At 49.7% G+C, this 13,208-nt stretch overlaps 1 protein-coding gene across 1 annotated transcript in view; it reads right to left on the bottom strand.

The window, feature by feature from the left end:
• CDKL1 (cyclin dependent kinase like 1) overlaps positions 1–13,208 on the bottom strand; it is a 35,476-nt gene that overhangs the window by 16,293 nt on the left and 5,975 nt on the right. The window contains exons 2-3 of the mRNA XM_054028114.1: positions 5,462–5,583; positions 393–465 (exon numbers count right to left, since the gene is read on the bottom strand). Coding sequence (XP_053884089.1) covers positions 393–465; positions 5,462–5,583 — 195 coding nt within the window. The remainder of the gene's footprint in view (positions 1–392; positions 466–5,461; positions 5,584–13,208) is intronic.

Genomic DNA, 13,208 nt, shown 5'->3' with positions numbered 1-13,208 from the left:
CTAGAGTCAATAAAAAGACTTTCATTGAATCCAGTAGGTGCTGAATCAGGCCTTGAATTACTAGATATCAGGTCTGTTCCCTGCACACGGCTGCGATTGGTGACAGTTCTCCCAGAAGGACACACTGCTGCCGGCGATTGTTTAGCCGGGAAGCTCACCTGAAGTTGTTAGCATAAAAATCACTCTGACAACGAACCTCAGGAATCTAAATAATGAATAAAATATTCAGGAGCTTGTAGCAACACTAAAAGTGGGTGTTTTCTATAAAAAGATGACAAAAATCTTGTTGACTCCCCAGCACAGAGTATACCAGACCTGGGAGATTGTAACAGAATCTGTACCCACTTCAAAGCAACACTCTGATATACGGCGCTAGTGTTTATGGGACTTACATTGTGTTTATGGCAAAAGTTTACAGCTTGGAGGGTCTGCCAAGTTATGCTCTTCACGAGATGCTCTGGGACCCTGTTTTAAAAAAGCACAAGGAGTACATTTATTTTTAAATGAAATTAGGAGAAAGGAGTTAAACTTAAATGCCAGCAAAATTTAATGCCATCTACAGCCAAAGCAATCAGGAAGAACAGATCCCCCAATGCAACACTTTGGGACCATTTACACAGACTTCACTTAGTAGAGACAAGTTACAAGAAACACAGATTTAATCCTCAGCCTACCCACTCTATAATTACAGGAACCCAGAGAAAAGTCCACCCATGTTACTGACAACGGAGGCTTTTTCTATCTGTTGCCTGTCTACCCTCCCCACATTTTTATGCTGCAGCCAGAAACTCTATATGGAGTTCTACAGAGACCCTTTCTGGCATGTAAACCTCTTTTCTAAGGTGATGTTTCAAATACAGGTGTTAAGTCTGTAGCACCTTCAAGGTCTGTCCTGAAGGGCACTATGTACTTTCCAGCGCTATTCCAAACGCCGAACAGATTCGGACAAACGCTGAGGGGCCTTGCGATTTCAGTTTACAATGACAAGACACAAAGCTTTACACCAGCTAAGCCCGATCCAAGGTTTTTGGTGCCATTCACATCTAGCCGACATTGCGTCTGCCCCCTGGCAACCAAACACTGATGCGGGCTGGCTACTGGCGCCTCCTGTCCCGTGGCTAGTCTCATCATTCACATGTCCTGCACCATTAACTCTTCTGACATCCTACGAACAATGCCAACGGCCGGTCTACACCGGCTCTCCCCTGCCGGTGCCGGAGCCAGCGAGACAAATCACAGCACTGAGGCCACCACTGACCTGTGATCCCGTCAGATCGCTAGGTCACCAACGCCAAGAGAGTGAAAGTTGAGCAAATGAGAGAGGAAGGATTTGCTCTGTTCCCTCCCATCTGTTTAACGTCGATGGCTAACCGACATTTTAAAGAGGGGACATCTTTAAAGATTCAGCACCCGCCTCCCCACGGTTATGGGGTGCGACAGTTCGTAATACGCATCCTCAGACATTCACGAGGTCAGCCAGCCACACCAGGGAGGGCAGAGCTGACAGTCCTGAGGTTTCAAAGGCCCAACACAAACGTTTTATGCCTTTCAAGCCTTTTTCATCCATCTTAAAGAAGCCAAAAGAAGAGGGAGAGCCTTTGCATGTCACCTTTCCGGCTCTCCTGCCAATGCTGCTGTATCAGGGCTAGAGGCGTGCTTAGGAAACGGTCTCAGAATGACATTACCTGGAGTGCTGCCCTCTGACTGCAGTACGAGCTGACATCAGGTTAACATTTGGCAGAGTTCGAATTAACAAAACAGGGTCTGAACAGGTAATGCCAGGCAGCTTTAATGAGAGGCAGTGCCACCAGCCCTGCCTGCAACTGCAACGGGACATTCAAATGTGAGATGTTGTTTTTTAATTCTTGTTTCCTTCTGCATAAACCCTTCGCTATTACAAATAACTGTTCCCTTTATACTCCTGCTCTAGGTCAACTGAAGCTTTTGCTCAGATTCCTGGAAACGTCCATAAAAAGTATTTTCAAGTGAACAAACACTAAGGAACTCAGCAGTGACAAATCATCTCATTATTTTCAGTGCTGGCTATTTTGAAAAGCGTTACATTGTTCTGGATGATTCATGGCCTTAGAGAGTTTAAGGGCAGAAGGGACCATTAAATCATCTAGTCTCACCTCCTGGATACCACACAGCCCTTAAATGTCACCCTGTTACCTCGTGTATTGAGCCCACTCACTTGTGTTTGGCTAATGCAGGTCATCCAGAAAGGCATCAAGTCTTGACTTCAAGACACCAAGAGATGGAGAATCCATCACCTCCCTTGGTAGCTTGTTCCAGGGGTTAATCGCCCTCATGGTTAAAAAGTTGTGCCTGGATTTAATGTGCCGCCACTGGTTCCTGTTCTGCCATGCTCCGCCAGAATAAAGACCCCTTTAGTATGCGGTATTTTCTCCCTGTGAAGGTACGGCTACACTCTAATCAAGTCACCTCTCAATCTCCTTTTGGTAAACTAGACAGACTGGACTCTCAGTCTGTCACTGCGAGGCATTTTCTCCTGCTTTCAAATAGTGTCTGTGGCTCTTCCCGGTGCCCTCTCCAATTTTTCAATATCCTTTCAAAACCGAGGACATTGTGTCCTAGTGGCGGTCTCACTGATGCCACATGCAGAGGTAACGTCGTCTCCCCTGCCCCTACTCCTGTTTGTACACCCCGGGATCACATTAGCCCTTCTTGCCACATCACCACGCGGGGAGCTCACCAGGAGCCGCCCATCTGCTACGACCCAGAAATCCTTTCCAGAGTCACTGCTTCCCACGACAGTCCTCCATGCTGTAGGCAGGGCCCACATTCTTTGTTCCTGTATGTACGACCCGGCGTCTGTCCCAGCTTACCAAGCATCCAGACCACTCTGTGCAACTGCTCTCTCATTGCGTATTCCGCCAGCCTTTGTGTCACCCGCAAATTTCATCAGCAGTGATTTTGTATTTACTCACAGATCATTGATGAAAATGTTGAACACTGTCAGGCCTAGAACCAAACCTTGTGGAACCCCACTAGGGACACCCCGTTTGATGGTAATTCACTATTGACAACTACTTTTTGAGATACATCTTAATCCATTCTTCTTAGCGGATGCGCAGCGGGTCTCAGGCAGCATGTGACCAGCATTCATCACTGAATTGGGTCCGCTGGTTGGATCATTAGCTTTCCTGGCCCGACCCGGGTACTGACGGGCAGTGTGACGCGAAGGCTGATCCATGCTCCCTAATTTATTTAAAATATTAGCACTATCCAATATCAAGGCACATGTTAATCCATTTAACCTATGCTTTATTGATATTGGATAGTGCTAATTTTTTAATCAGAAAGGTGCGTGGTCCTAAGGGAAGTCTATTACATGTATGTATTTACTTTTATCTATCAAACCTGTAATCTCCTCAAAGAAGGAAATCAGGTTCGACAAGACCGATTTTCAATAAAACCATGTTGACTGGCATTAATTATATTCCTATCCTTGAATCCTTTACTAATGAGGATATATGTATTAGTGTTTATTTGTATTGCGGCGTGAGTCCCAATCAGAAAGCAGGGCTCCACTGTGAAAGGCCCTGAATGCACAGAGAACAGCTTCGCTTAGCTCCAGTCAGGATCCAGGCTCCATTGTGCTCAGTGCAGTCCGAACACATACCTACGTTCTGTACAAACCCAGCTCCCGTTCTCAGGACAACTGTCCGTTCAGAGTAACAGAGACCAAGATTATTCTAATTAGAGCATCAGTTCTATTCAGCCTACAGTAAACTTATTAGTTCAAACTGGAGTTGTTTGGAATGAAGAGACAGTGAACGTCAGGGGTCTGCCCTGACGGGGGCGACGCATCCCACTTCCTGACTCCACGTTCCCAGACTCTAGCCAGCGTGCTAGGGAAGCTGCTGCCTCGCTTACAACGCTTATCTCCCATCAGCACGTCCAATTTTTCTGCTGAAGCTACTCACCCATGAGAGCAACGGCTCTTGTTCCACCAACCCCTCAACCAATTAGCTTCCCACCGACCATTCAGCTAACGTGAGGCCTGCAAAATGATTTATAAACTTACACTGAGCATTTCCACAGCACCAAGTCACCAGGAGTAACTCACGGTCCTACATTTCGGCAGAGCATCGTTTATATCACGTCACAAACCAGACACCAGAACGGAGAATGTTTCCTTTCCTCTGTACACACCGCTCCTGTTTTGCACAGATGGCTGCTTGAAGGGAAGTGCTGAGAGCTCTCGGGGGCATGAACATAAAACACAGTGGCGCATGCATGGTACATGCCAGGGTAACTCTCTGCCAAAGCCGTGCCTGATTCTGTTTGTCCAGAGAGCGAGCCAGACCGCAGGAAGCCATGAGTTCTGCCTGACCGACCATGCCCGTCACATTATTAATGACCGCGCATGGGTTGGGTAACTGGCCTCACAGGCTACAGCTTGAGCCGAGTCAACGTGCCCTGCTCAGTAGAACTGGGGAGTCGGGAGAAGAGACAATAGCAAAACCGCTGCAAGTTCTCACAATCCAGGCTAAGCAATCAACAAGAGCCCAGCAGGGACAGGCTAGAGGGAGACTTTATGGGACCCAGCGAAAGTAAAGTTGAGCACAATCACTTGGGCCAGAGATTATTTTAATCTCTAAACAGGAAATGGATGCTGGGTTTATCACAGGAACTAGAGTGAATATAGCCCCGGACAGCCAAGCCCCCTAGACTCTCTAGTCAACCACAACAGGCAGCCGTGCAGGCTTCCCTCCCCCTGAGCTCAAACCCAGACCTGGAGCGTCCACCTTGGTGAGGGACGGGAGAGAGAATTTCAGGCCGATACTCACTCAGCATCAGACCGGCTGGCAATCCAGGCCAGATTGGGCTAGTATTTCTTCTCATCTAAACAGTGTGGGAGTAGGCCAAACTCATCTCCCCATAGGGGGACACACACAAAATAATACCGGTGGGCTTTGCAGGGTGGCTGATGGACACCTGTCTGGTAGGACACCAGCAGCCACTGCACGTCTCGAGCCACCCACAGGTTAATTTCATTGCTCCTCACAAGCCATCATGGAGGTGGCCGTGGAATGCGACTACGGCTGCGGGCTCTCGGGCTGCCCGCTGCTCTCTGGGCCTGGGGGCTGTTTGCAGCGTTAGGATTTCAGAGGTCTCTCGAGCTCTTCTCTCCGCTGCAGTTTGCTCCTGTCAAGCAGGCGAGCGATTACCCTGCATGCTCAGGCAGAGCGACATGATCTCCTTGGTGAGCAGCTCCGGGTAGCAGCACTCCCAGGCAATGCTTGAGCAATTCTTTCGGACAGCATCGCTAAACCACAGTAACCGAGAGGGTCAAGTGCACTGTGCCGGGCAGCCTTCACGTCGGTTATTAATGAGACCCTCCCGAGAGCGCTCTGGGGCCGTAAGCGACTCCCACGAACTCTCCCTCGCTCTCCCCCAAAACCCCTCCGTAGCCCGGGAGCCGGCTACTCACCCCCGCGGGTACTTGTCCAGCTCATGGAGAACCGTGTGGTCACAGTATTCAAAGACCAAGTGGAGCTTCCGTTTCCTCCTGAAGACTTCCAGCAGGTTGACCAGGTTGGGGTGCTTCAGTTGCTGTGAACACACAATGGAGCGGTCTACTTAGTAACGCAGCCCCAGACGGCTCACTGCCCCGTCCTGCAGCTTAGAGCTGAAAAGTGGGGCGGGGAGGGGAGGGGGCAGAACACTTCTTACACAAAACACCTTGAATCAGCCAGCTTGCACAATAGGGGGACCAACCTGCCACAACCAGGGCCGGAAGAGGCTAGTGGTTAGTTATTTTCGGAGACAGCTGGGGCCACAGATAAACTTGGCTCAAACAGCCACCGACTAGAGAAGATGCTGGCAGGCAAAAAATAATTTCTATCCATCACAGGTATTTCTGTATCATCCATCACATAGTATCTAGCCTCTGACTGTACCAGTGGAAGAAGAGAGTCTCCTTAGACAATGGCTTGGAAATACACATAATAAGACCTTATAGCTGCTGCAAAAAGCTTTTATATAAATGTTAGAAGCCTTTTTGGGACTAAGACATTGAGACTCTCCCCCAATGACACAGTGAAACCTCCCGCGCCTTGCTTTGCTAATTCACGGTCTCAACTTTTGAGGGGTTCATTCGGAAGTGATTTTTTGTTTTTGTTTTGCTTGGTATCAGGGGCTTCCTTACCAAAGAACTTCAGACCAAGATTCTTAATGTGCGTATGAAGATCTGGCACATCTGGATCTTTTAGGTTGTCTGTTGCAATATAATATGAAATGGTTATTCCACTTCCTGGTATTGTTAACGTTTGTTTTTTATTTTGGTTTTTTTTTAAAACAACAAGGTGCATGGACAAGTAACTGGTAAAGGAATAGAAAACAGAGCTGGCCCCCGGTCCAGCGGAGCACTTAGGCACATGGGCAATTTTAATCAGATGAGTAGTCCCATTGACTTCAAGGGAATTACTTACACACTTACAAAGACAGACATCCTAAAATTTGTGCTGGATTGAGTTTTAGAATAAACAATGAATTTTCAACACAGGAAACTGACAACAAGGCATCTCCAAGGTTCTGTACTACGCCATCTTTTAAGATGTGAACGAACGATTCGGAAAAGGGAATGAACAGCAAAATAGCAGAGAAAAATGATTTAAATTAGCCAACATTGGAGAAGACTGTAAGGAGGGTCTAGGCTGACCAGAGAAATCAATTGCGGATTAAGTAGAGAAGTGCAAGGTAAATACAAGTGCGAATAGTTCTTTCCAGTGTGATGGATTTGATATAACCATGCCGGTTAAAAGACAGCTGCAGACAGCTCAGTAAAAACATCTGCTCAGAGCACAACAGCAGCTAGAAGAGATGCTAGATTATGTTAAGAAAGGATACAGAACGATACTGAAGTTATAACCATTAGATATGTCAATGACCTGCCCTCCCCTTGAATACTATGGTGAGTTTGCTCATCTCCTCTCACAAAGGATGTAGAAAAGGGCCCCGGCCAAAGGGCAGGAAAAGCAAGGAAAGGCATGAAAAGATGTGTGTGTGAGGAGAGGTTGGGAAGATCGGGGCTGTTTAGGTTATAGGCGGGGGCGGAGGGAGACAAGGCAGAAGTATCGGAGATAATGAGCGATGTAGCAAAGCTCCCATTCACCTACACCAGGGGTTCTCAAATTTCATTGCACCGCGACCTTCTTCTGACAACCAAAATTACAACACAAGCCCAGGACGGGGGACCAAAGCCTGAGCCCGCCCTAGCACTGCTGCCCCGGGTCAGGGGGTCAAAGCCAAAGCCTGAGCCGAACCACCCCTGGTGGGGAAGGGGGCCAAAGTCAAAGCCCAGGCAGAGGGCCTGGGACCTGAGCCCCGCCGCCCAAGGCTGAAGCCCTCGGGCTTCGGCTTCAGCCCCGGGGGTGGGGCTTGGGCTTTGGCCCTGGGCCCCAGTAAGTCTAGCATCAGCCCTGGCCACCCACTTTGGGGTCCCAACCCAAAGTTTGAGAACCTCTGACCTACATCATAATACGCGAGCCAGGGGCCACCCAAATGAATTACAGAGGTGACGGATGAAAGTCAGGAGCTGGGATGAGAGCTTCCAGTTATAACCATCCCCACGCAAATGAATACACGTCCTTTATCAAACCAGAGGCATACACCCACCGCACCCCATATTTAGTTATATTTCTGTCCCGGGGGCAGAAGATGGAAATCTGGCTGGCTGAAATCAAGCGAACTGAAAACACCCCCCGCCCGGCAGGCTGCGAGTTCTTCAGGAGAAGAGCAGAGGTGAGCTCCAGCCTGTTCGAATCATTGCGGTCTGTGTGCTCCACAGGCAAGACACAGCGCAGCAGAGGGCAGCGGTGGGTACCATTCATCTTTCGGGCCTTGAAAGAGCTTCGCTTACAACGCCCTACAGACAGCTACCCTGCAAGAACCACACACTGGGTCCTCGCCCTGCACGATGCAGATGGCAGCACCTGACGCCAAAATGCAATTGGTTCTGCCGATCCGAGCGCGGGGTTGCGGGGCACTTATTAATGGACACACAGCTGATTCTGGTTATGCAAAACTGCTGCACTCTGAATGGCTGTGGAGAGCCAATTTGCCTAATGATTACCCTGTGAAGTTGCAAGTCGCTCTCATTGGTCCCTCTGCTGTGACTGGGGCACCTGTAACCCGGGCTCTGACCACCCTCAGATTATTAGTCCCTCCAGCTGAAGTACCACCACCAAAATGTACAGGAAAGAGAAAGGGAGGGAGGGGAGAAGTATCACAGTGCGGCTGTCAAACCATAGGAGGAACACACATGTATATCCCAAGGTAAATCCACCCATTCTCCCTCCCCCCACCTTACACCTTCCCCACTCCACCAGCATCCCTATTCTCGTCTCTAAAAATAACTTCCATACGGGCCATGATGCCGCTGGGTGGGTTGTCAGCAGTGGGCACTGAACTCATAACCCCCGGACCTAAGAACACGAACCTTTATTGCTGGAGCTGAAAGGCCCAGCTCTGTGAGCGGGAGGAGGTTTCTGGAGCTGCTGCCCAGCCACCAGAGGGAGCCAGAGAGCCCTGAATGGAGCCCAGATGGCAAGAACTGCAGACCCTCGGCGCAGCCTGGTTCTGAAACAAAACCAGATCACAGCCCTTCCAACAGCAAGATTCTTGCTGACCAGTAGGTGGGAAGGGGAATACAGTGGGGGACGGGAATGAAAGGGGCAGGCAGGGTGACTGGAGGCAGCACAGAATGGCCAAACGTTGAAAAATACGTATTCACCTTTCAGGAATTTTGCTTCCCAGTCATGTGAACATTAGCCCAGGGTAATATTTCAGGGGTACATTACTACCAACAGGAAACACCCTCAAAATAGCTGGGAGGTTTAAATTCAATAACCCAGCCTCTGGATGCTAGGGTTACACAGACAGATAACAACCCGCGCAATTGCTGGAATAAGTCCAGGTCTTGCCCAGCGATTAGAAGTTTTCCCATAAGACTAACTGGCCAGTATTTCTCCCAATCGTAGGGTCAGATCATTGAATGCAGCAGGCTTTAAAAACCCGAGCAGCTTGCATGCGTCAGACTGGCCTGTGCCCACACATCCTGTGTCGCCGGAAAGCACAGACTCAAGACGAGACTCTCCTGGAGATTTTTCTTTTTTAATAAGTGACAATTGTGGCAACGCAACACACACAGGAGAGAACAAACAGGCCGTGGTCACCACTGTTTAGAAAGCGAGACTGAAACTCAAACCCATTTAAAGTTTCAAAGGTGCTTATCTGTACATTGTCCTTAATGCGGAACAGTCGCCGTGTGTGTTTGAACTGGAGTTTGAATTAAAAGTTGGGATATTTTTAATATCGTGTATCCAGATTTACTTTCCCAATTGAAAGCACCACAAGAACAATGCTCTGAAAGCCAGCGCTGCAGATATTTGATTACTCTCCTAAGCTCTAAGACTCCACTGGGGAGACCGAAGAGAGGGCTGTGTGGTCAAACTTGGCTAGTAAATTACAGCTTATGTGCAGAATTTTAGCAGGCTGCAGCTAAGATCATTAATTTCTAGTTGAACAATACGGCTCTGGGCAAAGAACGTTCAGATCTTTAATGCATCAGTCAGTCCCCAGCCATAATTGTGCACTCAAAGGCCCCATAAATCTGCCATTACCTCTCGCAGTGCCTTTGTGAGTTGCAGCAGATGGGGTGTAGCTAAAGAAAGCTGCGTTCAGCTTTTTAGTGTCACCACTGGGTGTTGTCAGGCAGCAGCAGAGAAGACTTCCCCCTCCTAATCCCAACCCACTCAGTACTGTTCATGGGCACCTGTTGCAGCTACGTGTCCTATCGACAGTCAGTTGGTGGCATGGATGACAGCTTTCGGTTACAGCTACACAATCCTCTACTAACCTGATCGGGATAAGATCTTCTTTTTCCTTCTGTTGCACTGAATTATTTTTTTTCCTCACTCCCTTTGCAATGCCAGAGCTGAGGTACCCGGCAGCTTCAGTAATTGTTCTCTATGGAAAGGAGGAATGTTAATGCAACTGCACTGCTGTGTGGTTCATAAGATGGAACTCTATTCTTCACCTTATGCTGCAGGTTGGACCCTATATCAGGACATTTCTGAACACTGTCGTGGTTTGTAGCCGGCGTTACAGGGCACAAGTTCTAAAGTAGGTGACGTTAGCCACACAACAGGTGCCCTGCCTGGAGGATGCTGTCCATTACCAACATAGATCAAACCCCCTTAACCAAATAAAGCCCAAACATGGGGACACACAAAACAATAGGATAAGCACCTTGAAGCAATATGTAAATTAGGGCTCATCTTCACTGCACAGTTAACCCCAGTGTTTCCCATCCACACACGGAAGCGTTCAACTCAAGAGTTGCGATGCTCTTAACTCAAATTGCCTGGTCCAAGAAGCGGCAGAATCTCAAGCTCAAATGAGCAAAGTTTATCGCGTGCTAATCCAAGCTGTCTGCAGTGTGGATGCGGCTGGTGCCGTTCGAGGGCCGCTAGCTCTCCAATGCCATCCCACGTTTGCCCTTGAGCACCCAGGAAGCGAGAGAACTTGCCTGCCCAATTCACTGGGAAACAACTCTGGGCGGCTCAGCTCACTGCAATGCTATGGACCATATGATGTGCCGGCCCCCAGAAGCCTTAGCCCTCCACGTGAGTGGCTGCAGCACCCCCTTGATCACACTTGGGAAGGGCTCAGATCGGTAGGGGACGGGCACTAGAGAAAACTCCCAAGACAGCGTTGACTATAAAGTTCAGCATTTCTGGGGTGGGTCACTTACCCCAGGTGGGATACACAGGCCCATCGGGGGTGGGGGGGGCGGGTGAAGATGCGGACTATCGTTCCTAATAAGGGCCAATTACTACACAACTGGAAGGAAACGGTCAGCAGCGGGCACAGACAGTAGCGTGATATCAGTTGCAGCCAATCACTTCCGCTTTGTTCAGTGGTACAGTCATTTCACACACAAACCCAACTCATCCCAGTAGAACCCGGCAGAGGTCCAGGCGTCAAGATTATTTTCAGTCACAACGTAGCGCTAATGAGACATGACTATGAGAATCGCCAACTACAGATGGGTCTTTTGGCCTCCACCCCCGCACCTGCTGCATCCCCTCCTCCGCAGAGCAAATTGGGGTTCATCAGTCACCCCAGATCATTGGCAATGGGGGAAAGCCAGCCTTCCTGCCAGCGGGGACAAACCTGGCAGCTGCTTGTGGCCGTGGTTTTCCCTTGCCACGTGGCCAGATCAACAGATTAGAAGCGGGTCGGCTCTCGCTGCTGTATCGATGTCAGAGCAGGAAACGAGGTGCCAGGCCCTTTGTCTGAGCTCCTAACAGGCTGCAACTAGGCTCAACCCTCCACCTGCAGGCCAGACTGCCTAAGCAGGTGCCGGAGATGGGGGTGCCGAAGGGCCACTGCCCCCACTTTGAGAACCTGAACTTGGCAAGGGAGCCCCCTCCCCCCAGCCCTGCTCTGGAGCTGGGTGGCCTAACGGCTGGAGAGACAGCCAGGCCAAATCCGAGCGGCGCCACCACCCTGTGCGTCAGGTCACGATGCTGTGACGGGGCAGCGAGAACACCCTTGTGGAGATGGGGCCGGGCCAAATCTGAGTGAGCGGCGTCGCGACCTGGCGCATGGGGTCACACCACCACTCAAGTTGGGCCTGATTTGGTTGCTCCCCCTCCAGTTTTGCAGCCCTAGGACTGTCTCCGGGCCGTGGGGAAGGGCTCGGTTCACTGCTGATAGAAGATGTCAGGGGTTGTCTCCCGGCGCCCAGGGTCCTGGCCTGCATTTACAGGTGTGGGGGAGGGGATGGGGAGAGTTCACGCTTACCCTTCGGCCTAGGCTCCACTGTTCCCATTGAGAAGGAGACGGGGTGCAGAGCTAATCCTTCCTGAAACTCTGGCATCTCTCTCGGGGAATTCAGACCAGCTCGCGACCTGACCAGTGTGAATCGCCTGAGGAAATTGGTTCTTACTAATGATTTAGAGCTGTCAGCAGTTCTTGGGAGCCGAGTGGCATTGGAGGGTTGGTGTGTGGCCCCTGGTGGAACTGTCCTCTGGCAACTGAGTTCACTCATTGAAGGGGATGCGTCAAAGCCAGTTCCTGCATGCCCTGGTCAGCCCTTAGCAGGGAATTTGGTGTTTCACTTTCCAAGCGAAGAGTGAACAGGAGACATGCTAGCACCGAATTCACCTCTAGTTTGTGTATTCAAGTTCTCAGAGGGTTGGTTGCTCTGATGCTTTCTCTGATCTGATAACAGCGCATTCAAAAGGGTGTCACGCTAGACCTCTCCCCCATGTACATACCTCGGTGCTTCTTAGCATACCAAACAACCACCACCCAGGAGTGGAGAAACAGAATACACTTGTTCTTAACTCTAACAGAAAAGGCTATGGGCTGTGTCAGCGGCTCACATGGGGGGAAACTAAAACAAGAGATGAGCCGTAAAATAAAATGCAAAAACTTTGTTCAGGACAATTCTTCAGCAATTCCACACAAATAGATCACGAACTAGGGATCACCCAATGAAATTAATAGGCAGTAGGTTTAAAACAAACAAAAGGAAGTATTTCTTCACACAATGCACAGTCAACCTGTGGAACTCCTTGCCAGAGGATTTTGTGAAGGCCAAGACTATAACAGGGTTCAAAAAAGAACTAGATAAGCTCATGGAGGATAGGTCCATCAATGGCTATTAGGCAGGATGGGCAGGAATGGTGTCCCTAGCCCCTGTTTGACACAAGCTGGGAATGGGCGACAGGGGATGGATCACTTGATGATTACCCGTTCTGTTCATTCCCTCTGGAGCACCTGGCATTGGTCACTGTCAGAAGACAGGATACTGGGCTAGATGGACCTTTGGTCTGACCCTGTATGGCCGTTCTTATGTTAGCTGCACCTGCTGCTCCAAGACAGACAAGCAGCCTCTTGCTAAGGCTTAGTTCACCCAAGAGACCTTCTCTTTGGGGAAGTTCTTCACCCCTTTAACCGCTCAGACAATTCTTCCGATGCAGTGGGGAGAGGGTGAGCTCAAGGTTGGAGGCCCCAGCTTTTCTCTCTTTACTTCACTGCTGCCTCAGTGAGTCCGAGCAGCCTCCCCCGCCCCCGTTCCAATGTGGTTTCCAGTTCCCAGCTGAACTCTTCAAGCAGTTGGCAACTTTTCACTGGAGCCTTAAAATGTCCATCCCTGGGCTGCT

This window comes from Malaclemys terrapin, chromosome 4 (assembly GCF_027887155.1).
Source record: "Malaclemys terrapin pileata isolate rMalTer1 chromosome 4, rMalTer1.hap1, whole genome shotgun sequence".
In the NCBI taxonomy this organism is placed as follows: Eukaryota; Metazoa; Chordata; order Testudines; family Emydidae; genus Malaclemys; species Malaclemys terrapin.
Note: the sequence above shows the minus strand (reverse complement) of the source record. Positions and strands in the feature narration are given on the sequence as shown.